The 27,626-nt window shown below is 41.5% G+C and overlaps 1 protein-coding gene across 4 annotated transcripts in view; it reads right to left on the minus strand.

Moving 5' to 3' along the window:
- Positions 1 to 1,478: 1,478 nt before the first annotated feature.
- LOC110502234 (stromal cell-derived factor 1) overlaps positions 1,479 to 27,626 on the minus strand; it is a 46,114-nt gene continuing 19,966 nt past the window's right edge. For 2 of the 4 annotated variants that reach the window (XM_036960212.1, XM_021580108.2), the window contains 2 exons: positions 20,860 to 20,943; positions 11,821 to 12,156 (listed from right to left, as the gene is read on the minus strand). In XM_036960212.1, the coding sequence (XP_036816107.1) occupies positions 12,129 to 12,156; positions 20,860 to 20,943 (112 nt within the window). In that variant the 3' untranslated portion in view covers positions 11,821 to 12,128. Of the gene's footprint in view, positions 1,893 to 11,820; positions 12,157 to 20,859; positions 20,944 to 27,626 lie in introns of those variants that run through there. The other 2 variants (XM_036960213.1, XM_021580109.2) reach the window with 2 other exon arrangements.

Consider the following 27,626-nt stretch of genomic DNA (forward strand, 5'->3'; position numbering starts at 1 on the left):
CAAGTCAGAAATAGCGATAAAATTAATCACTTACCTTTGATGATCTTCATATGGTTGCACTCACAAGTTTCCCATTTACTCAATAAATGTTTGTTTTGTTCAATAAAGTACCTGTTTATATCCAAAATCTTCCGTTTTGTTCGCACAATTTTTTTCAGTAATCCACAGGCTCAAACGCAGTCACAACAGGCATACGAAAAATCCAAATTGTATCCGTAAAGTTCGTAGAAACATGTCAAACGATGTTTATAATCAATCCTCAGGTTGTTTTTAGCCTAAAATAATAACGTCGTCAAAATAAAAGATAAACAAGAAAGGCTCACTCTCGGTCGTGCGCATGAAAAACCTCTGGGACACTGTAGGGTCAACTCATTCAGAGTGGAATTACTCTCTCATTTTTCAGAATACAAGTCTGAAACAATTTCTAAAGACTGTTGACATCTAGTGGAAGCCATAAGAAGTGCAATTTGAGTCCTAAGTCAATGGATACTGTAATGGCATTCAATAGAAAACAACAAACATAAAAAAATCCCACTTTCTGGGTGGATTTTTCCCTGGTTTTTGCCTGCCATATCAGTTATGTTATACTCACAGACATTATTTTAACAGTTGTGGAAACTTTAGAGTGTTTTCTATCCAAATCTACCAATATATGCACATCCTAGCTTCTGGGCCTGAGTAGCAGGCAGTTTACTTTGGGCACGCTTTTCATCCGGAGGTGAAAATAGTGCCCCCTACCCTAGTGAAGTTTTAACAAGTCACATAAATTGCATGGACTCACTCTGTGTTCAATAATATTGTTTAACATGATTTTTGAATGACTATCTCATCTCTGTACCCCCCCCCCCCCCCCCACATACAAATATAGGTAAGGTCCCTCAGTCGAGCAGTGAATTCCAAACACTGATTCAACCACAAAGACCAGAGGGGTTTTTCAATGACTCACAAAGAAGGGCACCTATTGGTAGATGGGTAAACATAAAAAAGAAGACATTAAATATCCCTTTGAGAATCGTGAAGTTATTATTTCCACTTTGGATGGTGTATCAATCACCAGTCACTACAAAGATACAGCCATCCTTCCTAACTCAGACGGAGAAGAACGAAACCGCTCAAGGATTTCACCATGAGGCCAATGGTGATAGGAGATCTCAGGATGGATCAAAAACATTTTAGTTGCAGCTGTAATGACTGCCAAACGTGATTCTAACATAATTAGACTGAATACTTATATGATCAAAATGTAGATTTTTTTTCTTCCGCTGAGATAGTGTTTTTTTATGTACATCGTTAACAAAACATGACAATTTTAATCCCACTTTATAACACAACAAAATGTGGAAAAAGTCAGGGGGCGTGAATACTTTCTGAAGGCACTGTGCATTCGGAAAGTATTTATACCCCTTGACTTTTCCACATTTTGTTACAATTCAGCCTTATTCTAAAATTGATTTAATTGCCCCCCCCCCCCCTCAATTTACACACAATAATCCGTAATGACAAAGCAAAAACAGGTTTTCAAGCATTTTTGCAAATGTACCAAAACATTTTTTGTTGAAATATCACATTAACATAAGTATTCAGACGCTTTACTCAGTATATTCTTGAAGCAGCTTTGACAGCAATTACATCCTAGAGTCTTCTTGGGTATTGGCACACCCGTATTTGGAGAGTTTCTCCCATTTTTCTCTGCAGATCCTCTCAAGCTCTGTCAGGTTGGATGGGGAGCGTCGCTGCACAGCTATTTTCCGGTCTTTCAGGTCAAAACCAGATCCTGAATCCAAGAGGTAAAGAGTAGCAGACAGGCTCGATGACAGGGCAGGCAGAAGGGGCAGGCAGGCGGGTACGGAGTCCAGAAAAAACAGGCAAATCAAAGGTCAAAACCGGGAAGACTAGAAAAAAGAGAATAGAAAACAGGAGCAGGGAAAAAACAAGCTAGTTGATTTGAAAACATACAAGACGAACTGGCACAGAGAGACTGGAAACACTGGGATAAATACACTGGGGAAAATAAGCGACGCCTGGAGGAGGTTTAGACAATCAAAATAACAGGTGAAACAGATCAGGGCGTGGCAGTTGTCAGTCAATAGCTGGCTACCAACTAGCTAGCTAAGTAGAATTAGCATTGGTTTAGTGTAGCTATCACTGCGTGTGGTGCAGCTCATGAGAACGCTGCAATCAATTCACACTATCAGCGATGGCCTACATTTTACGGGTCATCCCAGTCGACCTCCTCCGGCAGTCACACTTTAAATATTGTACAAGTTAATCTGACTTTGGTTATTCTTTGGAACCGTATTCCCTTACACAGTTTAAGCTAGATTGCATTCAACATAACTTGCAGACTGGTCTGTATTAGTGTGGTGAATGCTAGCTCATTAGTGCATACTGTTCCATGAGTCACACTTTTAGCATACCTTTTACGGTATCATTTCAGTGTGCTTATGCTTATGAGTTACACGCATTTTAAATAGGTGGTCCTGCCTGTCAGTCCATCTTTGCGTTATACAGTGCCTTGCGAAAGTATTCGGCCCCCTTGAACTTTGCGACCTTTTGCCACATTTCAGGCTTCAAACATAAAGATATAAAACTGTATTTTTTTGTGAAGAATCAACAACAAGTGGGACACAATCATGAAGTGGAACGACATTTATTGGATATTTCAAACTTTTTTAACAAATCAAAAACTGAAAAATTGGGCGTGCAAAATTATTCAGCCCCTTTACTTTCAGTGCAGCAAACTCTCCAGAAGTTCAGTGAGGATCTCTGAATGATCCAATGTTGACCTAAATGACTAATGATGATAAATACAATCCACCTGTGTGTAATCAAGTCTCCGTATAAATGCACCTGCACTGTGATAGTCTCAGAGGTCCGTTAAAAGCGCAGAGAGCATCATGAAGAACAAGGAACACACCAGGCAGGTCCGAGATACTGTTGTGAAGAAGTTTAAAGCCGGATTTGGATACAAAAATATTTCCGAAGCTTTAAACATCCCAAGGAGCACTGTGCAAGCGATAATATTGAAATGGAAGGAGTATCAGACCACTGCAAATCTACCAAGACCTGGCCGTCCCTCTAAACTTTCAGCTCATACAAGGAGAAGACTGATCAGAGATGTAGCCAAGAGGCCCATGATCACTCTGGATGAACTGCAGAGATCTACAGCTGAGGTGGGAGACTCTGTCCATAGGACAACAATCAGTCGTATATTGCACAAATCTGGCCTTTATGGAAGAGTGGCAAGAAGAAAGCCATTTCTTAAAGATATCCATAAAAAGTGTTGTTTAAAGTTTGCCACAAGCCACCTGGGAGACACACCAAACATGTGGAAGAAGGTGCTCTGGTCAGATGAAACCAAAATTGAACTTTTTGGCAACAATGCAAAACGTTATGTTTGGCGTAAAAGCAACACAGCTGAACACACCATCCCCACTGTCAAACATGGTGGTGGCAGCATCATGGTTTGGGCCTGCTTTTCTTCAGCAGGGACAGGGAAGATGGTTAAAATTGATGGGAAGATGGATGGAGCCAAATACAGGACCATTCTGGAAGAAAACCTGATGGAGTCTGCAAAAGACCTGAGACTGGGACGGAGATTTGTCTTCCAACAAGACAATGATCCAAAACATAAAGCAAAATCTACAATGGAATGGTTCAAAAATAAACATATCCAGGTGTTAGAATGGCCAAGTCAAAGTCCAGACCTGAATCCAATCGAGAATCTGTGGAAAGAACTGAAAACTGCTGTTCACAATTGCTCTCCATCCAACCTCACTGAGCTCGAGCTGTTTAGCAAGGAGGAATGGGAAAAAATGTCAGTCTCTCGATGTGCAAAACTGATAGAGACATACCCCAAGCGACTTACAGCTCTAATCGCAGCAAAAGGTGGCGCTACAAAATATTAACTTAAGGGGGCTGAATAATTTTGCAAGCCCAATTTTTCAGTTTTTGATTTGTTAAAAAAGTTTGAAATATCCATTAAATGTCGTTCCACTTCATGATTGTGTCCCACTTGTTGTTGATTCTTCACAAAAAAAATACAGTTTTATATCTTTATGTTTGAAGCCTGAAATGTGGCAAAAGGTCGCAAAGGACAAGGGGGCCGAATACTTTCGCAAGCACTGTAGTAGTATTATTCTAGCGACTGTTCTTATTCTATCATATGGTATTGTAGCAATGTCTTCATTCTAGTCTTCACGAATTAGTACTGTCATTAATTAATCTTTTGCTTGCATTTTGTTATCTTCACGTCTTAGTTCTATCATGTATTTTAGGCTGCAACTCTTGTGTGGTGAATGCTCGCACAGTGATATTCTTTGCTTCATTTTCTATACACAGTATGCCTAATGGCATGGCTGCACGTGCATGGTTAGGTTCTGTATCCATCACCTTGCAGAGGTGAATGTTTGTGCTAATTCATGCATTGATTGTTATGTTCTGTATCATCTGCACATACTCGTTATGGCATGGTTGCTATTATTGCTATTGCCAATAGAACACAGTGAGGTTCGTGGTGACAGAGGCCAACACTAGCTATCCCTTCCACAGCATCTACTTGGAGCATTACAGTACGACGGCACACCATTTTAAGGTGGTAGTAAGCAAGTTTATGCGCACCTGGTTAAATAAAGGTGAAATAAAAAATTGGCAAGATGGTATAACATTTTATTTTTTTTTACCTTTATTTAACTAGGCAAGTCAGTTAAGAACATTCAATGACAGCCTAGGAACAGTGGGTTAACTGCCTGTTCAGGGGCAGAATGACAGATTTGTACCTTGTCAGCTCAGGGATTTGAACTTGCAACCTTCCGGTTACTAGTCCACCACTCTAACCACTAGGCTACCCTGCCGCCTGGGGCGGCACGCTCACTGTTTATATTCAGACTTTGCTTGGGCAGTGAGTTACCCTGAAGGAGCAGAACCTATTTCATCAAGATTTGCATGAAAAGTGCAGGTGTTCAGATTAGCAATGGCATGAAAGCAACTTAATTTGACCCCCCCCCACTTACTTAAAAAAAAAAAATGCAAACATAGAAATTAATACCTTTTATTCATGGTTAAAAGACTACGTTTAACTCAACAATATACAGATAAACATTGAAACGATGTTACATCTAGCTCCTTCATAAGAACGGTGTGTTTTTGACATATAAAAGAGTACATCCTTAACCTATGGAAAGATAAAGGTTCAAAATGAAAATGTGATGTATCTCATGCTTAAGATTATTTATATGAAAAAGTACATTAACAACAGTTGACTAATGTGGATCCTATTCTTGTTCTCATTATCACATTCTAAAGCTAAAGTTATGTATTGTTGCTAACTACTTTATTAAGGGATTTTTTGTTGTTGTTGCTATGACTGTGATATGTGGTTGTGTCACCCAGCTATCTTATAGGTCGACTTTGGGCACAAAAAACATTCCAACTCCACCCCTTTCTCCATTTTAAAACAGAAATGGGGTGTGCCTTTGGTGGATCATTCCGGTCATGCGCGACGACCAACATAACTAGTTTGTTAGCTAAGCTAACCTCTGTAGCTAGCCAGTAACTTCTCCAGTATGTGTTGACGCAATTTCACAGGATTTGTTTTTGGATGGAAGCTGTAGAGCTCGGTAAGAAATAGCACTTCTGTAGCCAAATATCTTATTTATCAAGTTGTTTCAAGCATTAAATGACCTGGTATGATCATGCATTGGTCAATTAATTGTTTAAGGATGTTTTTTATTTTATTTTGCCCAAAGTCGACTCTGGGTAAGAGTGTCTGCTAAATGACTAAAATGTAAATGAAAATTAATGAATTTGTTGGACATAAAGTTAATCGGTATCCAAAATAACATACAGTATATGACATTAATAGGCAGCCAAGCCACTGTATTCCACTAGATCGGGGATGGGCAACTTTGATGGGGTTGGGGGCCACACATTGTTTTTACTCATCATGGGGGGACATAGTGGCTCGTGGGTCTGCATACCCTCATTTCATGCAATTCTACTTATTTAGCTGTGGGGCGGAGAGGAATTAACAGATTTACAGCTAATTTCCTGCAAAAGGGTTTGCCGTTTTTAGTATGATAACTGATGATCAATGGGCCCCACCCCGGTCTGTAATACGACCGTGCTTACCACAAGTTTAGATAGCTGGCTGACATACTAACTTAGCAATAATAATTTAAAAATGAGCACTCATGGGCTAAATGAGTGACTATTAATGCACAAATTTCGAAATATACAGTGAGTTGAGACCCCAACTGAGTTCCCCCCAATTAAAAAGAGTCCCCCCCTGCACTACTTCTACTATTACTATACTGCTACTAATACTATCACACAACAACTGTTGATGAGATTATGACTTGTTCTTTATTACTATAACATTGATTTTCATAGTGTGTGGTTTGCTAAATATGATACTTTCTAAATTCCATAATGTTTTATGAAACATTTACATGGTAGTCTGGCTGACAACAAAGATGATTTGGTTAACCCACTGCATGTGTTTGAGATTTTCATACAGTAATGTACTCTGGTCAATGTCAGAATTAAAGGGAAACCTGAACTACAAAGTTATTAGTCATCTGAGTGAACTATCCCTTTTAAGTAATCTGGGTGAACTATCCCTTTAATAAAATATGTCAGTACTGTTATTTTAACAATCTGGGTTAACTGTTCCTTTAATAGCATCTGGTCATACTGTTCCCTTAATGTTTCCAGAACTGTGACGGAGCTACGGAACGCTACCCTCTCATTGGTCGCTCAATTAGCAGAGTTCTGACTCCAGATGTTCTAGAATTTTCAGAGAGACCGGAAATGCAAAAGCAGCATATCATTCCACATTATCGCTCATTGACCGTGTTCCCCTAACAGCTAAAACAGCCCACACGTTCACATACATACACCCACACACAAACAAACACACACATGCAGTGACGGGGTCATACATGGTCTCACTACCAGTCACAGTTCCACAGTTATCAACCAACTGTTGGCACCAAACATGACAACAACATTGTAATTATAATTCTAACTAGAGAGTAATTATCTTGGAACTTTTAGTGCCAATGTGTCACTGACTGAAATTCTAAATCTCCAATGAACTTTGGCAAACTGTGTATATCTGTGTCTCTTCTGAAGCTGCTCGGAAAATAACATCAAGACTATTTTTCACATTAAGACTGTTAATATAAAATACTTCAACATGCAGCATGGCTGGATACCAAACAAAAAGTATTGGTTGATTGGGTACTAGACCTGGATGTCCAATCACTCCTGTGTGTAAACATAGGCAGACATAGGCTCAATCCAAATACCCCCCTATAGCCCTCCCCCTCCATTTTGTGCAATCCCTCGATCCTCATCGAGTCGCAGTGCTGTCCCAATTCAACTTTAAGGGAGTGGTAGTGCCTTTTCAGCACTCTAGTTTGGGGTGGCAGGTAGCCTAGTGGTAAGAGTGGTGGGCCAATAACAGAAAGGTTGCTGGATCAAATTCCTGAGCTGACAAGGTAGAAATCTGTTATTTTTCCCCTGAACAAGACAGTTAACTGTTCCCCGGTAGGCTGTCATTTTAAATAAGAATGTGTTCTCAACTGACTTGCCTAGTTAAATAAAAAAAAGATATAGTTGGCCCTCCAAACAAAGGAAATTGAGATGCATGATTACTTCATACTGAATCGTGCAAAAAATGTACAGTTCAGAGAAATATGTTAGTTAATCTAGAGACAAGTGATTATGCATATTTTAAGTCAAAGTTAATTCACAAAAACCTACTTATTAACAAGCTATCTAGCTGACTAGCTAACATTATCCAACTAGCTAAACATTTAGTTTGCTATATGGGCATTTGACATTTATATGAATTGTAATTTGTGTTGTTTAATGTTTTAGGGAATCCTGAACAATCCAGCCAGTCATCTTGAGAAATCCAGCTGATGTAAAGAATCTAACTTGCTAACTAACTACCTGGCTAACTTGCTGCAAATTGAATGTAGAATTTTTGTAATTTTGCCTTTATTAAAAAATATTTCAAAGCCAGTCACTTTATTGTAGTAACGTAACGTTAACGTTAGAGATTGGAGATATTTGCCAATGCAGGTATCGTAGCAGCAGGGCTTGGAACCGGTTCAGGGAACTGAAAAGTGGAAAAAAAATCATCAAGATTCATAAACGAAACCTGGAACGAAAGTGATCCATATGTTCCGAAACAGAAACATTATTTTAAAAGCATTGGAACTGGTTAATAACTTTATTTACGTTCCAAGCATTTTTTCTAGTCCCACAACAAAGTGCTTATGCAAAGCCCTCTCTTTTTCACTTACTTAAGTCAAAAATATTTGATTGTGTGTGCTTGGGCTACCTGCCACTCACCCCACCCAAGCATCGGCTACTGCACTGACATTACAAGCTTGATTCAGAAGATAGGGAGAGAGATTTTTAATTAGCTAGAGAATTGGTAAACTTTTTCAATGCTAGTTAAGGATACTATACGCCTAGTTAGAGATAATGCATGTCATAGCAAGATTCCCAGCGCTTCAAGCCTCAACCCTCTCTCCCCACCTGCAAAATTTCAGTCGCATTTAGTGCCTTAGGCGACACTTGTCTGTCCATCATGCATGTAAACAACTAGCTTACCTGCTCTATCCGCACTGATTGGTGATTATTTGACCCTACTGGTCATCTATGAACATTTGAACATCTTGAAGAACCATCTGGCCTTAATGACCATGTACTGTGCGGTACTCATATAATCTCCACCCGACACAGCCAGAAGAGGACTGGCCACACTTCAGAGCCTGGTTCCTCTCTAGGTTTCTTCCTAGGTTCCTGCCTTTCTAGGGAGTTTTTCCTGGCCACCGTGCTTCAACATCTGCATTGCTTGCTGTTTGGGGTTTTAGGCTGGATTTCTGTATAAGCACTTTGTGACATCTGCTGATGTAAAAAGGGCTTTATAAATACATTTGATTGATTTATTAAATGTTTTGTTTTTTTAAATGTTGATTTCACAGGTTAAAAAACAAACAGAAAGGAACAATATAAATCGGTCCTTTATTTTGGTTCAAATGTCACGCCCTGACCTGAGATATCTCTGTTTTCTTTATATTTTGGTTGGGTCAGGGTGTGACTAGGGTGGGTACGCTAGTTTTTGTATTGTCTCGGGTTTTTTGTATGTCTAGGGTTTTTGTAGGTCTAGGTGATGGTGGCCTGATATGGTTCCGAATCAGAGGCAGCTGTTTATCGTTGTCTCTGATTGGGGATCATATTTAGTTAGCCATTTCCCTTTGGTGTTTTTGGGATCTTGTCTATGTGTAGTTGCCTGTCAGCACTTGTTTGTATAGCATCACGTTTCATTTTGTTATTTTGTTTGTTTGTTCCGTGTTCATTCTTTTAAATAAATAAGAATGTTCGCATACCACGCTGTGCCTTTGTCCGATAACGAACGTGACAGAAGATCCCACCAAAAATAGACCAAGCATCGTGGTCAGGAGGAATGGACCTGGGAGGAGATTCTGGGTGGAGCAGGACCCTGGACGTAGGCTGGGGAGTATCGCCGTCCTAAGGAGGAGATAGAGGCAGTGAAAGCGGAACGGCGATATTACGAGGAGTTGTACCAACGAGACAAGCACGAGAGGCAGCCCCATAACATTTTTTGCGGGGAGGGCACACAGGGAGGTTGGCTGAGTCAGGTTGGAGACCCGAGCCAACTCCTCATGCTTACCATGGGGAGCGTGTGACTGGTCAGAGACCGTGTTACGCAGTTATGCGCATGGTGTCTCCAGTTCGCATTCATAGCCCGGTGCGCTCTATTCCAGCTCCTCGCATTTGCCGGGCTAGAATGGGCATCCAGTCAGGACGGATGGTGCAGGCCCAGTGCTCCTGGTCTCCAGTACACCTCCTTGGACCAGGATATCCTGCGCCGGCTCTGCGTACTGTGTCTCCGGTGCGTCTGCACAGCCCAGTGCGTCCTGTGCTGCATTGTGCCAGCTCTTCGCTCCAGATCTCCAGTGCACCTCCTATGCCTGCTCCCCGCACTCGCCCTGAGATGTGTGTCTTCAGCCCGGTACCACCAGTGCCAGCACCACGCATCAGGTCTCCAGTGCGCCTCCACAGTCCAGAACTTCCGGCGACAGTTCCCAGTCCAGAGCTTCCGGCGACAGTTCCCAGTCCACAGCTTGCGGCGACAGTTCCCAGTCCACAGCTTGCGGCGACAGTTCCCAGTCCAGAGCTTTTGGCGACAGTTCCCAGTCCAGAGCTTCCGGCGACAGTTCCCAGTCCAGAGCTTCCGGCGACGTTTCACAGTCCGGAACCTCCAACGCCATTTCACAGTCCGGAACCTCCAATGACGGGCCACAGTCCGGAACCACCAATGACGGTCCCCAGTCCGGGGTCTCCGGCGACGGTCCCCAGTCCGGGGCCTCCGGCGATGATCTGCAGTCCAGAGCCTCCGGCGATGATCCATGGTCCGGTTCTACAGAGGCGGAGGAATCAGCGTAAAGAGGGGGGGCTGCGTCCAGAACCGGAGCCGCCACCGAAGGTAGATTCCCACCCGGACCCTACCTATAGGTTCAGGTTTGCGGCCGGGAGTCCGCACCTTTGGCGGGGGTCCTGAGATATCTGTTTTCTTTATATTTTGGTTAGGTCCGGGTGTGATTGGGGTGGGTACACTAGTTTTTGTCTTGTCTAGGGGGTTTTGTATGACTAGGGTTTTTCCTCGGTCTAGGTGATTTGTATGTCTATGGTATTATTGTTGTCTCTGATTGGGGATCATATTTAGGTAGCCATTTCCCTTTGGTGTTTTTGGGATCTTCTCTATGTGTAGTTGCCTGTCAGCACTCGTTTGTATAGCTTCACGTTTCGTTTTGTTATTTTGTTCAGTGTTCATTATTTTTAATAAATAAGAATGCACGCATACCACCCTGCGCCTTTGTCCGATTCTTATAACGAACGTGACATCAAACCGGTTCAGAACTTTGTTTTTCCAATCGGAACAGTGGAAAGAAACAAAAAAGAATGGTGGTTCAGAACGAAGAGATTGGAAAATAATTTGTTCCAACCCCTGCTACCCCTAGCTAACGATTTTCTTCCTTATTGTGTAGTGGAGGATAAAAATACCTGTATGCTATGGATGTGTAGCTATGTAGCCGATCTGTGTACTGACCCTGAAAACGTTTGGTATAAATATTAGTTCAGAACAGTAGTTTTAATTGTTCTAGCTAAAGTGACTTCACTGGTAATGATTGAAGGAAAAGTGACTGTTAAACCGCTATGGAATATAAGTCCTGCTTCTGTACTACTCCACATTGAACCGCAGCCAGAGGATGGGTACAATACAGGTACATTGTTGTTCTGCTGTTCTCATTTGATGTTCATATGGTACATATTTGTTGCATGAGAAATATAAGGAAAGTTATTACTGGCATTCTGAAAAACACAAGGTTCATCGTCAATTAATTGCGTGGTGTCCGTGGCTGTTTCTGATGTGCGCAAGTGATGTAGCGATGTCCCATTCCCAAGTGTTATTATAGCTCTCCATACCACTAGTTGCTCCATTTTTGAGTGCCACTCCCCCACAGAAAACGAGGGGGAGGGCTAAGGGATTGAGCCATTGTATGTTCTAGTGGCTCTGCCATGCATGTGTGAACACCTCCATGCCCCTTAGATCTTTCCCAGAATGTACTATTGAACCTTGTACACTCCCCTGGACAAGCTGATAGAGTTGGATTGTGAGGCTTGAATCCTGTTATGAATCCTCCCTCTCTCTCCAGCTCAGCCCCATCAATGCGTACTTTAAACCCAGTCCTTACTCCTGAATGACAGAGAAGCCGGTGGCCAAAACAGCAACAAAAAATTGCTCTTTACTGATGAAATAGGATAATAAAAAATGGTATATACATAATTGATAAAAACATACACTCACACAGATATAATTGCACTTGGCGCTAGCAGGGGTGGAGTCTATAAGGGGTGCCAGTGGTGATGGTAACAGAGGTGGTGGTTTTGGAAAGGACAGGATAAGGTTCCGCGATGGACAGGATAAGTGCTGTTCAGCGTGCGTGATGGGAGAGTACATGTTACATATTACAACCTACACGTCTCATGTTACATGTCTGTTGGTAGGTCTTCCTGCAGGCTCTCTAGTTGGTCTGCTTGGATGTCTTCATCCTGAAAGAACAAAACAGAGTATTAATATAAGACAGTTAACAGAGCCATCAATTTTTTTCTTGTTTCCCCCCTGTGAGTTCAGGTCAACCACTTGACTGTTGCGCGACTGTATTTAGATTAATGACTATTTGTTTTAGTTATAGTCTGCCTCCCAGAGTTATACTTGTAACATCTGCTCCTGCTACGCCCTCTGGTGGTCATCCGGTGTTCTCTTGACCTGCAGCGTGCGCACACACACACACACACACACACACACACACACACACACACACACACACACACACACACACACACACACACACACACACACACACACACACACACACGTGCTGGAGTCGGAGCAGATCCCTACCAGCTGCAAATTGTTCCATAAATCAAGATCTCTACAAATGCTCATTCCTGCCACTTCAAATCAAATCTATTTGTCACATACTCATGGTTAGCAGATGTTAATGCAACTGTAGCGAAATGCTTGTGCTTCTAGTTCTGACAATGCAGTAATAACCAACGAGTAATCTAACCTAACAATTTCACAACAACTACCTTATACACACAAGTGTAAAGGAATGAATACGAATATGTACATAAAAATATATAAATGAGCGATGGCCGAACGGCAAAGGCAAGATGCAGTAGATAGTATATACAGTATATACATACAGTATGTGATGAGTAATGTAGGGTATTAAAACATAACGCGGCATTGTTTTAAGTGGCTAGTGATACAGTACATCAAGATGGCAAGATGCAGTAGATGGTATAGAGTACAGTATATACATACAGTATGAGATGAGTAATGTAGGGTATTAAAACATAACGCGGCATTGTTTTAAGTGGCTAGTGATACAGTACATCAAGATGGCAAGATGCAGTAGATGGTATAGAGTACAGTATATACATATGAGATGAGAAATGTAGGGTATGAAAACATATAAAGCGGCATTGTTTTAAGTGGCTAGTGATACAGTACATCAAGATGGCAAGATGCAGTAGATGGTATAGCGTAGAGTATATACATATGAGATGAGTAATGTAGGGTATGTAAACATTATATAAAGTGGCTAGTGATAAATTGATTACATCAATTTTTCCATTATTAAAGTGGCTAGAGTTGATTCAGTATGTTGGCAGCAGCCACTCAATGTTAGTGATGGCTGTTTAACAGTCTAATGGCCTTGAGATAGAAGCTGTTTTTCAGTCTCTCGGTCCCCGCTTTGATGCACCTGTACTGACCTCGCCTTCTGGATGATAGCGGGGTGAACAGGCAGTGGCGCGGGTGGTTGTTGTCCTTAATGATCTTTTGGCCTTTCTGTGACATCGGGTGGTGTAGGTGTCCTGGACGGCAGGTAGTTTGCACTCGGTGATGCGTTGTGCAGACCTCACTACCCTCTGGAGAGCCTTCCGGTTATGGGGGGAGCAGCTGCCGTACCAGGTGGTGAAATTCTCGATTGTGCATCTGTAAAAGTTTGTGAGTGTTTTTGGTGGCAATCAGAATTTCTTTAGCCTCCTGAGGGTGAAGAGGAGCCGTCTTCACCACGCTGTCTGTGTGGGTGGACCATTTCAGTTTGTCTGTGATGTGTAAGCCGAGGAACTTAAAACGTTCCATCCTCTCCACTACTGTCCCGTCAATGTAGATAGGGGGCTGCTCCCTCTGTTTCCTGAAGTCCACAATCATCTCCTTTGTTTTATTGACATTGAGTGTGAGGTTATTTTCCTGACACCACACTCCGAGGGCCCTCACCTCCTCCCTGTAGGCCGTCTCGTCGTTGTTGGTAATCAAGCCTACCACTGTAGTGTCGTCTGCAAACTTGATGATTGAGTTGGAGGCGTGCATGGAGAGGGCTGTTGTTGTTACCTACCCTCACCACCTGGGGGCGGCCCGCCAGGTATTCCAGGACCCAGTTGCACAGGGCGGGGTCGAGACCTAGGGTCTCGAGCTTAATAACGAGTTTGGAGGGTACTATGGTGTTAAATGCTGAGCTGTAATAGATGAACAGCATTCTTACATAGCTATTCCTCTTGTTCAGATGGGTTAGGGCAGTGTGCAGTGTGATAGCGATTGCGTCGTCTGTGGACCTATTGAGGCGGTAAGCAAATTGGAGTGGGTCTAGGGTGTCAGGTAGGGTGGAGGTGATATGGTCCTTGACTAGTCTCTCAAAGCACTTCATGATGACGGAAGTGAGTGCTACAGGGCGGTAGTCGTTTAGCTCAGTTACCTTAGCTTTCTTGGGAACAGGAACAATGGTGGCCCTCTTGAAGCATGTGGGGACAGCAGACAGGGATAAGGATTGATTGAATAGGTCTGTAAACACACCAGCCAGCTGGTCTGTGCAAGCTCTGGGGACACGGCCGGGGATGCCATCTGGGAGGGTTGCGATGGTTAACACGTTTAAATGTTTTACTCACGTTGACTACAGTGAAGGAGAGCCCGCAGGTTTTGGTAGCGGGCTGTGTCAGTGGCACTGTATTGTCCTCAAAGTCTGTCTGGGAGCAGGGCATCGTGATCCACGACAGGGCTGGTTTTTATTTTGTACACTATGATTGACTATAGACCCTGCCACATACCACTCGTGTCTGAGCCGTTGAATTGCGACTCCACTTTGTCTCTGTACTGGAGCTTAGCCTGCTTGATTGTCTTGCAGAGGGAATAGCTACACTGTTTGTATTCGGTCATACTTCCGGTCACCTTGCCCCGATTAAAAGCAGTGGTGCGTGCGTTCATTTTTGCGCGAATGCTGCCATCAATCCACGATTTCTGGTTGGGGAATGTTTTAATAGACGCTGTGTGTACAACATCACCGATGCACTTGTTAATAAACTTGTACACCGAATCAGCGTATTCGTCAATGTTGTTGTTCACCGCAATGTGGAACATATCCTAGTCCACGTCATCGAAGCAATCTTGAAGCGTGGACCCTGATTGGTCGGACCAGCGTTGAACAGACCTGAGCGTGGGTGCTTCCTGTTTTAGTTTCTGTCTATAGGCTGGGAGCAACAAAATGGAGTCGTTGTCAGCTTTTCCGAAGGGAGGGCAGGGGAGGGCCTTATATGTGTCGCGGAAGTTAGAGAATAACAGTGGTCTAGAGTTTTGCCAGCCCTGGTAGCACAATCGATATGCTGATAGAATTTGGGGAGCCTTGTATTCAGATTAGCCTTGTTAAAATCCCCGACTACAATAAATGCAGCCTCGGGATATGTGGTTTCCAGTTTACATAGTCCAATGATGTTCTTTCAGGGCCGTCAGTGTGTCTGCTTTGGGGGGAATATACACGACTGTGATTATGATCGAAGGGAATTCTCTTGGTAGATAATACGGTCGGCATTTGATTGTGAGGAATTCTAAGTCAGGTGAACAAAAGGACTTGAGTTCCTGTATGTTGTTATGATCACACCACGTCTCGTTAATCATAAGGTATACACCCCCGCCCTTGTTCTTACCAGAGAGATGCTTGTTTCTGTCGGCGCAATGCGTGAAGAAACCAGGTGGCTGTACCGACTCAGATAGCGTGTCTCAAGTGAGCCATGTTTCCGTGAAACAAAGAACGTTACAGTCTCGGATGTCTCTCTGGAATGCTACCCTTGCTCGGATTTCTTGTTGTCAAGAGACTGGACATTGGCGAGTAGTATGCTCGGGAGCGGTGCGCGATGTGCCCGTCTACTGAGACTAACCAGAAGACTGCTCCGTCTGCCCCTTCTACGGCGCCATTGTTTTGGTTCGCTGGCTGGGATCCGATCCATTGTCCTGGGTGGTAGGCCAAACAGAGGATCCGCTTCGGAAAAGTCGTATTCCTGGTCGTAATTTTGGTGAGTTGACGTTGCTCTTATATCCAATAGTTCCTCCCGACTGTATGTAATAAAACCTAAGATTGCCTGGGGTAACAATGTAAGAAATAACGCATAAAAAAACAAAATACTTTATAGTTTCCTAGGAAGACGAAGCGAGGCAGGCCATCTCTGTCGGTTCCGGAAGTGATAGCAACGTCCACCCTGCCAGATCGTAATCTCTGCTCAGTCAGTCATTAGCCTGACTGAGTCAGTCATCAGTCCTAGCCTTTGTTAGTTCTGAAGATCCTGTTGCTCTGCTGTGCTTTTTTCCCTTCCTTACACCGTTTTGTCCTCTCTTGCAGTTACCGCTCTGTCCCTGTCTCCTGTTCCACAACTCACCACCCAACCACCTTGCCCTGGATATCATTCACCACCACTACCTTGGATTCCCCTCAGGACCTGTTTCCCTGTTCAACTCAGCCAACTCCAACCTCACATTTCTACAATTCATCTGAGCTACCCTGGTTCTGCACTCCATATTTCTCTGTTTCTCTTTTCTCTACCCACAGAACAGAGAAACAGTTTTTACTGATCCAATTCTTCTTGAACGAAGGCATTCTCAAGGTTTTGAAAATATCACTTAAGCATAGGGCAACAAAAGGGGTAACAAAAGTAATTTGAAATAAATTTGCTAAAATTATATAATTACTCCAGTCTATACAGAAACAAATGAAATACTTAATCGGCGAGCATGACTTACCCACAAAGGCTCATTACCTTTTTTTAAAGCTGTGGATTGTTTCAAATCACATGTGTGTAGGTCTATATGCCTAGTTGGGAAGCCCGTAATTTGAGCAGCATGCGTGGCAATAGGTCTAGCTGATTAATAAGATGTGGTTGTCGGTGAAAAGCAATGCATTTAAAATGTGTGAAATTCACAAGTAAAGATTTGCTTATTAAGTCACATAAGTTGCATGGACTCACACTGTGTGCAATATAATTGTTTAACATGATTTTTTGAATGACTACCTCATCTCTGGACCCAGCACATACAATAATCTGTAAGGTCCCTCAGTCGAGCAGTGAATTTCAAACACTCATTTAACCACAAAGACCAGAGAGGTTTTCCATTGCCTCGCAAAGAAGGGCACCTATTGGTAGATGGGTAAAGATAAAAAAGCAGACATTGAATATCCCTTTGAGCACGGTGAATCAATACCGGCAGTTACTACAAAGACACTTGTTGCCGGAGAGAAAGAAATCCTCAGGAATTTCACCATGAGGCCAATGGTGACTTTTAATCAGTTAGAGTTTAATGGCTGTGATAGGAAAAAACTGAGGATGGATCAACAACAATGTAGTCACTCCACAATACTAACCTAAATGACAGAGTGAAACGAAGGAAGCCTGTGCAGAATACAAAATATTCCAAAACATGCATCCTGTTTGCAATAAGGCACTAAAGTAAATCTGCAAATAAATTGTGGCAATTTTTTTTACTTTATGTCCTTGAATACAAAGCATTATGTTTGGGGCAAGTCATCACTGGGTAGCATTCAAAATATTTTCCAACATGGTGGTGGCTGCATTATGTTATGTGTATGCTTTACATTGGCAAGGACTAGGGAGTTTTTTGGGGGGATAAAAAATAAACAAAAAGAGCTGGGAGACATTCACCTGAAACCCAAGGCCTAATATACACTGTAGTTGCTTAAGAAGTTGACATTGAATGTTCCTGAGTGGCCTTAAAATGTAGACTTAAATCGGGTTGAAAACCTATGGCAAGACTTGAAAATGGCTGTCTAACAATGATCAACAACAAACTTGACAGAGCTTGAATAATTTTTAAAAGAATGATGTGGAAATGTTGTACAATCCTGGTGTGCAAAACTTTTAGATTTACCCAAAAAGACAGCTGTAATCGTTGCCGAATGTGATTCTAACATGTATTGACTCAGGGGTGTGAAAATGTATGTAAATTATATATTTCTGTATTTCATTTTCAATACATTTGCAAAAAATTCTAAAAACATGTTTTCACTTTGTCATTATGGGGTATCGTGTGTAGATGGGTGAGAGGTTTTGTATTTATTTAATATATTTTGAATTCAGGCTGTATCATAAAAAATGTGGAATATAGTCTTGCAAAACTATTCATCCCCCTTGGCGTTTTCCCTATTTTGTTGCATTATAACCTGTAATTTAAATATATATTTTTTGGATTTCATGTAATGGACAAACACAAAATAGTCCAAATTGGTGAAGGGAAATGAAAAAAATTACTTGTTTCAATACAATAAAAAGCAGAAAAGTGGTGCGTTCATATGTTTTGTTATGAAGCACATAAATAAGATCTGGTGCAACCAATTACCTTCAGAAGTCACATAATTAGTTAAATAAAGTCCACCTGTGTGCAATCTAAGTGTCACATGATCTCAGTATATATTACACCTGTTCTGAAAGGCATGCAATACCACAAAGTAAGGGGCACCACCAATCAAGGGGTACTATGAAGACCAAGGAGCACGCCAAACAGGTCAGGGACAAAGTTGTGGAGAAGTACAGATCAGAGTTGAGTTATAAAAAAATACCAGAAACTTTGAACATCCCACGGATAACCATTAAATCTATTATTCAATTGCTTTAAGAATATGGCACCACAACAAACCTACCAAGAGAGGGCCGCCCACCAAAACTTACAGACCAGGCAAGGAGGGCATTAATCAGAGAGGCAACAAAGAGACCAAAGATAACCCTGAAGGAACTGCAAAGTTCCAAATCAAATAAAATCAGCAGAAATGGGAGTATCTGTCCATAGGACCAGTTTAAGCCATACACTGCACAGAGCTGGGCTTCATGGAAGAGTGTCCAGAAAAAATAAGAATACGTATTCCCGATGATAGTCAACCGAGTTCAAAGTAAAGGAAGGCAAAGTCGAGAACACATATACATAACATAGATGGCAGGTAGCTATATTTATAACATAGATGGTAATTGAATAACTGCAAACATGTCACGTTCTGACCTTAGTTATTTTGTTATGTCTTATGTTTTAGTATAGTCAGGGCGTGAGTTGGGTGGGTTGTCTATGTTCCTTTTTCTATGTTTTGAGATTTCTGTGTTTGGCCTGGTATGGTTCTCAATCAGAGGCAGCTGTCAATCGTTGTCCCTGATTGAGAACCACTTAGGTAGCCTGGTTTCACTTTTGACTTGTGGGTGATTATGTTTCCGTTTCAGTGTTTGCACCATTCAGGACTGTTTTCGGGTTTTCATTTTTGATTATCTTGTTTTTTTGTATTTTCGTATTCATTCCTATTAAAATACATGGATACATACCACGCTGCGCATTGGTCTTACGATCCTTCCTACTACTCCTCCTCGTCAGAAGACAACCGTTACAAAACATGCGTGATGAACTTAAATAAATAAATCATGCACTGATGTCAGAGCAAGATTTGTGCTCATGTTTGAGGAAGTTTGAATTATGGGTGCGTCTCTAATTAGTATTCCTGTCTTAACCCTTACACAGGAAGAAAACAGGAAGAAAACATATACAGTGGGGTCCAAAATTATTGACACTCTTGTACTGACACCCTTGATAAAGAGCAAAAATGAATGTATAAAACAAATAATTAAAATACTGAGCTTTATACTATGGCATCGTTGAATATTAATTTCTGATTGCCTTGAAGGGCATTCTAGAGTGTGCATTATTTCCCTCTAACACATGGCATATAAGCACAGTCAAATGCAATAGCTATAGTTCATTCTTACTTGTTTTGTTTAAGCTGCTTTTGAAAGCAAATGTAGATTTTTTTTTTTTTTGTATTTATTTATTTTTATTTTATTTTATTTTGTTATCAAAATACATTTTCATAATAGCAAGCTAGGACTGATGGCTTGGTTACCACGGCAACTACTATAGCTATCTAGTAAACTTGCTATCTACTTCAGTAGATGTTGAATCAATCAATCAATCAAATTGATTTATGAAGCCCTTTTCAGCCGATGTCACAAAGTGCTATACAGAAACCCAGCCTAAAAGCCCAAACAGAAAGCAATGCAGATGTAGAAGCACGGCGGCTAAGAAAAACTCCCTATAACATATTTATACCGGCAAATGAAGACATTTCTAAAGGCAAATGTATTAAATTATAGCCATGGTATAAAAGGGACAATCAACTCAGGGTTCTATGCGATCTCTGGAAACTAATGCAACTACGTGGAAGGTCAGTGCCACTCTGCTAGCGTGTCGTTGGAAACACCTTCCACGGCGTTCATTATTTTCCATAGAACGCATAGCTCCTCGTTGATTATCCCTTGCATAATGTGAACTTTCTGAACTTTCTGTGAAAGTTCCCAGAACATTCGTTAGTTTAAAGCAACTGTTTTCATAACACAAAACTGTGCAGGTGTGCTGGTGATTGTACAATGTTTGTATAAAACATTTGCCTGACGTTGCAAGAACATTCTCAGAACACATTTAGTCTGTTCTATAAATGGTTCCCAGAATGCTTGATTAGGTTGTGGGAACAGTCTGGTGGGATCATTTAGGGGACCAGTCTATGTGACCAGTCTATCTGATTTAGTTAAATGTTAAATGTATTACTGTTTTTGTAGAGCAGTCTGTGGCTGAGAGCCCAATCCTAATCATTTCATATTTGCACACATAACTCTGACTTTCTCCTGAATCATGTAGCCTAGGCCTATGAATGTCAGTGGCAGACGTCCGTGAAAATTGGGATTTACACACGTATGCAGATCAAATCCAGATTTGGCCATGAGCGTGTACTACTTTACTACTGTATGAATTGGAGAATTGGGTGAATGACATTTTCAGGAAGACTGTAATTTTCCGTTACTCTCAGATACCGTGTCTCTGTGTAGACATGCAGAGAATCATTTTTAGGTTATAGGTTCTCTCAAGGGGTTTCTTACTTGTTGAGGGCATTCTTCAGGTACTGCTGCAGCCACTTGGTCTCGGGATTGATACAAACCTCCTTGTGGTTCTTCAGCTTGGCACTAAGAAGAAAGAAAAGAAAGAGGGGTAAGATTAGTTGAGAAAGAGGAGAGTGATGAGATTAATAGTTTCTGGTGCGCTGTTCCATTCCAGCACAGACTGCCTCAATTTCACCTCCATTCAATCCACATTTATGTGCAGTAACATGGAAAGCTGTGTATATGCACTGTTGAGGAGAGCTGGTAAGTAAGAATTTTACTGCACCGTTTTACTGCACCTGTATCCTGTGCACGTGACCAATAAACAGTGATTTGATTTTATATCTAACATCTACATGTGCTTATCTCTTAAACCAACCCTTGAGCAACTGAGCTGCATTCAGACTTGGAGTTCTAAATGGGGGAGATATCTCTCTACATTTTAGCCATGGTTCTTGATATCTATATACAGTAATTGACTTAGTCAATAAACATTAGTGTTACATAAATTGGCTGAACTCCACATTGCCTCCATATGTTTACCAGGTAAAGCTATGCTGGTCTGTCATCACCCCAGGTGCATTCCATTGTTCTTATGTGTGTTCCCCAACCCCTATCCTCACACACCATTATCATGTTATCACCTATCTGCCCTAGGCTAGAAGATTGAATTTTCACTACCTTCTAAGTTTTAAAAAGTGACAACTGTGCATTTGGCGGTTTAGATAAAGATATCCAGTCAACCAGTCACTCATAAAGCTATCAACTAGTTAATTCCTCATCCCTATCCCTGTTTCCAGTGTTAAATAGTTCCCTGGGAGGAGATATGTTTCAGATGTAGCCAGGTATTCTACAGATAAACACATTAGAGAAGTGGATATTTAAAGGTGTCACAGATTGTATTTACAGGATACGTTTAAGCATTATGTTGTATTGGTTTTAATTATAGACAGTTCAAGATTGGTATTTAAAGGGATCCATGATCCATCCCCTCTTGCCCTTTGACGAAATAACCCTAACCATGTGCCTATTGGCTATATCCAGAAAAACCTGTGGCAATTGGCTTAGACCAGAATAACCCTAATCTATTTGCAGATGGGTCATGGGTTAGATCATGTGTCTCTATGTGGGGGGTCAGTGCTTGAAGTGTGTAGTACACATGTTATGAACACATGTTTTTATTTTCCAAGATGGCATAGCAGTGGGGATGTCTGTTTTGATTGTCTTGTCCAGTCCCTTGTATATATCGTTTTTTCTATCATATATTTGATTATTTATTTTTTTATCTCATTTTCCATCTACGGACTGAACATACTCTCCTGCAACCCGCCTCACCCAATGTGGTATGGATCTGATATTGTTACACTTTTGAACTGGAAACCCCCTTCTGAAGCTAGCCAGCTAACTAGCTACTAGCTAGGACTCAGTTAGCCACTGCTAGCGGTCATCACCGTTAATTAACTCAGACTGCCAGCCTCAGCCCGGGCAACTCTGCACAGTGCGAAATCTACCCAGAGCATATCGGACTGCTTTTCTCTACCACATCTCCGGATTCCTACCGCAAGCTCTGAACCTTTACTCCGGATCATCACAGCTAGCTAGCTGCTATCCGAGTCGCTACTCCTGTCTAACGTCTCTGTCCCGAAGCAAGCACCAGTTAGCCTGGAGATAGCCTCGAACTAGGCCCATCTCCCGCCTAGCAGAAGAGACTATCAAGCAATCCCTGGGCTAAAATGACCTCTTTCGGGCAATTAGCCTGGACCCTTTTCTGCCAACACGGAGCCCCGCTGATCCATCATGACTGGTCTACCAAGGTAACCGCCCGAGGGGGTTTCTGTCCCGAAGCAAGCATCAGTTAGCCTGGAGCTAGGCCCTTCTCCTGGCTAGCCAAAGAATTCCATCAGATAATTCCTGGGCTTCAATACCTCTTCTGCCAATTGGCCTGGACTTTTTGCTGCCGAAACGGAGACCCGGCGATCCATCACGACTGATCTGCCGACATAACAGTCCGAGGGGGTTTCAACAGACTCTCCCGTTGCGACGTTCCCCTGAGGACCATCTCCAAGCATCCCTGGCCTGCTAGCTGTCTAAATCGCCGTGCCTCCAGCTCGCCTAGCTACTCACTGGACCCTATGATCACTCGGCTACACATGCCTCTCCCTAATGTCAATATGCCTTGTCTATTGCTGTTTTGGTTAGTAATGTTGTCTTATTTCACTGTAGATTCTCCAGCCCTGCTCAATATGTCTTAAGACACTAACAGCTTAGACAATTAAGGTCACAGTTATGAAAATTTAGGACACTAAAGAGGGCTTTCTACTGACGCAGATATTCCATATATTTTTGTTAGCTCTATGTGTGAAATATCTCCATCAGTACTATTTATTATATAATTTACAAAAATCGTACTTTAAAAACAATAATAAATAAAAAAATATTGTTTGTTTAATCGATTAGTATATTTGAGTTTAACCACAATATTTGTTGTATGATATATTCTGTCTTTTCAGGTGCATTAAACTGAAATTGCAATGTACTCTCTTTGGCTTGTTAAAAAAAACAGTGAACTTTCTGAGATTATTTTATTTTCAATTAGACAGGTATTTTCCTTTACATGGTAGCAAGCTATTTTGCTAACTTTCTATTAAAATTAGATCATTTCTTTCAATCGGGATATGAATACAGAATAATTCCACTTTACCGTCTGACCATGTTATTGATAAACGACACGGTAATGTAAAAGTTTTTTTTTTTTGTGATCCAATATGTCATAATTTGGTTTTAATCCAGAGAGGTTAGAAAACGTATGGAGGGATCCAAATTGTGGATTTAAAAGAAAACATGAATCATCAGCATACAAAGACACCTTTGTTTTTAAGCCCTGGATTTCTAGACCCTTGATTTATTGTTAGATCTGATTTTAAAAGCTAACATTTCAATGACCATAATAAATGTATATACAGTGCCTTGCGAAAGTATTCGGCCCCCTTGAACTTTGCAACCTTTTGCCACATTTCAGGCTTCAAACATAAAGATATAAAACTGTATTTTTTTGTGAAGAATCAACAACAAGTGGGACACAATCATGAAGTGGAACGACATTTATTGGATATTTCAAACTTTTTTAACAAATCAAAAACTGAAAAATTGGGCGTGCAAAATTATTCAGCCCCCTTAAGTTAATACTTTGTAGCGCCACCTTTTGCTGCGATTAAAGCTGTGAGTCGCTTGGGGTATGTCTCTATCAGTTTTGCACATCGAGAGACTGAAATGTTTTCCCATTCCTCCTTGCAAAACAGCTCGAGCTCAGTGAGGTTGGATGGAGAGCATTTGTGAACAGCAGTTTTCAGTTCTTTCCACAGATTCTCGATTGGATTCAGGTCTGGACTTTGACTTGGCCATTCTAACACCTGGATATGTTGATTTTTGAACCATTCCATTGTAGATTTTGCTTTATGTTTTGGATCATTGTCTTGTTGGAAGACAAATCTCCGTCCCAGTCTCAGGTCTTTTGCAGACTCCATCAGGTTTTCTTCCAGAATGGTCCTGTATTTGGCTCCATCCATCTTCCCATCAATTTTAACCATCTTCCCTGTCCCTGCTGAAGAAAAGCAGGCCCAAACCATGATGCTGCCACCACCATGTTTGACAGTGGGGATGGTGTGTTCAGCTGTGTTGCTTTTACGCCAAACGTAACGTTTTGCATTGTTGCCAAAAAGTTCAATTTTGGTTTCATCTGACCAGAGCACCTTCTTCCACATGTTTGGTGTGTCTCCCAGGTGGCTTGTGGCAAACTTTAAACAACACTTTTTATGGATATCTTTAAGAAATGGCTTTCTTCTTGCCACTCTTCCATAAAGGCCAGATTTGTGCAATATATGACTGATTGTTGTCCTATGGACAGAGTCTCCCACCTCAGCTGTAGATCTCTGCAGTTCATCCAGAGTGATCATGGGCCTCTTGGCTGCATCTCTGATCAGTCTTCTCCTTGTATGAGCTGAAAGTTTAGAGGGACGGCCAGGTCTTGGTAGATTTGCAGTGGTCTGATACTCCTTCCAATTCAATATTATCGCTTGCACAGTGCTCCTTGGGATGTTTAAAGCTTGGGAAATCTTTTTGTATCCAAATCCGGCTTTAAACTTCTTCACAACAGTATCTCGGACCTGCCTGGTGTGTTCCTTGTTCTTCATGATGCTCTCTGCGCTTTTGACGGACCTCTGAGACTATCACAGTGCAGGTGCATTTATACGGAGACTTGATTACACACAGGTGGATTGTATTTATCATCATTAGTCATTTAGGTCAACATTGGATCATTCAGAGATCCTCACTGAACTTCTGGAGAGAGTTTGCTGCACTGAAAGTAAAGGGGCTGAATAATTTTGCACGCCCAATTTTTCAGTTTTTGATTTGTTAAAAAAGTTTGAAATATCCAATAAATGTCGTTCCACTTCATGATTGTGACCCACTTGTTGTTGATTCTTCACAAAAAAATACAGTTTTATATCTTTATGTTTGAAGCCTGAAATGTGGCAAAAGGTCGCAAAGTTCAAGGGGGCCGAATACTTTCGCAAGGCACTGTATGCCGATAGTGGACAACCTTATTTTACTCCTCTTGACAGTTTATACGTTCTGAGAAGTAACCATCATTTACTCTTTTAGACCTAGGGTAACTATACATAACTTTAACCCATTGTATAAAGATTCCCCAAAATTGTTATATTTCAGGAATGTATACAGTGGGGCAAAAAAGTATTTAGTCAGCCACCAATTGTGCAAGTTCTCCCACTTAAAAAGAAGAGAGAGGCCTCTATTCTCTCTATTTTCATCATAGGTACATTTCAACTATGACAGACAAAATGAGAAAAAAAAATCCAGAAAATCACATTGTAGGATTTTTTATGAATTTATTAGCAAATTGTGGTGGAAAATAAGTATTTGGTCACCTAAAAACAAGCAAGATTTCTGGCTCTCACAGACCTGTAACTTCTTTAAGAGGCTCCTCTGTCCTCCACTCGTTACCTGTATTAATGGCACCTGTTTGAACTTGTTATCAGTATAAAAGACACCTGTCCACAACCTCAAACAGTCACACTCCAAACTCCACTATGGCCAAGACCAAAGAGCTGTCAAAGGACACCAGAAACAAAATTGTAGACCTGCACCAGGCTGGGAAGACTGAATCTGCAATAGGTAAGCAGTTTGGTTTGAAGAAATCAACTGTGGGAGCAATTATTAGGAAATGGAAGACATACAAGCCCACTGATCTGGGGCTCCACGTAAGATCTCACCCTGTGGGGTCAAAATGATCACAAGAACGGTGAGCAAAAATCCCAGAACCACACGGGGGGACCTAGTGAATGACCTGCAGAGAGCTGGGACCAAAGTAACAAAGCCTACCATCAGTAACACACTACGCCGCCAGGGACTCAAATCCTGCAGTGCCAGACGTGTTCCACTGCTTAAGCCAGTACATGTCCAGGCCCATCTGAAGTTTGCTAGAGAGCATTTGGATGATCCAGAAGAAGATTGGGAGAATGTCATATGGTCAGATGAAACCAAAATATAACTTTTTGGTAAAAACTCAACTTGTCGTGTTTGGAGGACAAAGAATGCTGAGTTGCGTCCAAAGAACACCATACCTACTGTGAAGCATGGGGGTGGAAACATCATGCTTTGAGGCTGTTTTTCTGAAAAGGGACCAGGACGACTGATCCGTGTAAAGGAAAGAATGAATGGGGCCATGTATCGTAAGATTTTGAGTGAAAACCTCCTTCCATCAGCAAGGGCATTGAAGATGAAACGTGGCTGGGTCTTTCAGCATGACAATGATCCCAAACACACTGCCCGGGCAATGAAGGAGTGGCTTCGTAAGAAGCATTTCAAGGTCCTGGAATGGCCTAGCCAGTCTCCAGATCTCAACCCCATAGAAAATCTTTGGAGGGAGTTGAAAGTCTGTGTTGCCCAGCAACAGCCCCAAAACATCACTGCTCTAGAGGAGATCTGCATAAAGGAATGGGCCAAAATACCAGCCACCGTGTGTGAAAACCTTGTGAAGACTTACAGAAAACGTTTGACCTCTGTCATTGCCAACAAAGGGTATATAACAAAGTATTGAGATAAACTTTTGTTATTGACCAAATACTTATTTTCCACCATATTTTGCTAATAAATTCATAAAAAATCCTACAATGTGATTTTCTGGAGAGAAAAAAAATCTAATTTTTTCTGTCATAGTTGAAGTGTACCTATGATGAAAATTACACTCTCTCATCTTTTTAAGTGGGAGAACTTGCACAATTGGTGGCTGACTAAATACTTTTTTGCCACACTGTATATGAATTCCAGTCGTACTTTATCAAAAGCCTTTTCAATGTCAGCTATTCAATCCCAGATTTGTAATAGTGTTCTATTGTTTACAGTACTTGTCTTATATTATCTCCAATGTATCATCCATGTAGAAAACCTGTATACTTGTTGAGTATCTAATTATCTAAAATGTAATAGGAGTGGTTAAAACATGCTAAAACTGTCCTCTGAGTATATCAAAAAATGTTTGGAATACAGTGGCTTGCGAAAGTATTCACCACCCTTGGAATTTTTCCTATTTTGTTGCCTTACAATCTGGAATTAAAATGGATTTTGGGGGGGGGGGGGGTTGTATCACTTGACTTACACAACATGCCTACCACTTTGAAGATGCAAAATAAAGTCAATACTTTGTAGAGTCACCTTTCACAGCAATTACAGCTGCTAGCCTCTTGGGG

This window comes from Oncorhynchus mykiss, chromosome 23 (assembly GCF_013265735.2).
Source record: "Oncorhynchus mykiss isolate Arlee chromosome 23, USDA_OmykA_1.1, whole genome shotgun sequence".
NCBI classification, from domain to species: Eukaryota; Metazoa; Chordata; class Actinopteri; order Salmoniformes; family Salmonidae; genus Oncorhynchus; species Oncorhynchus mykiss.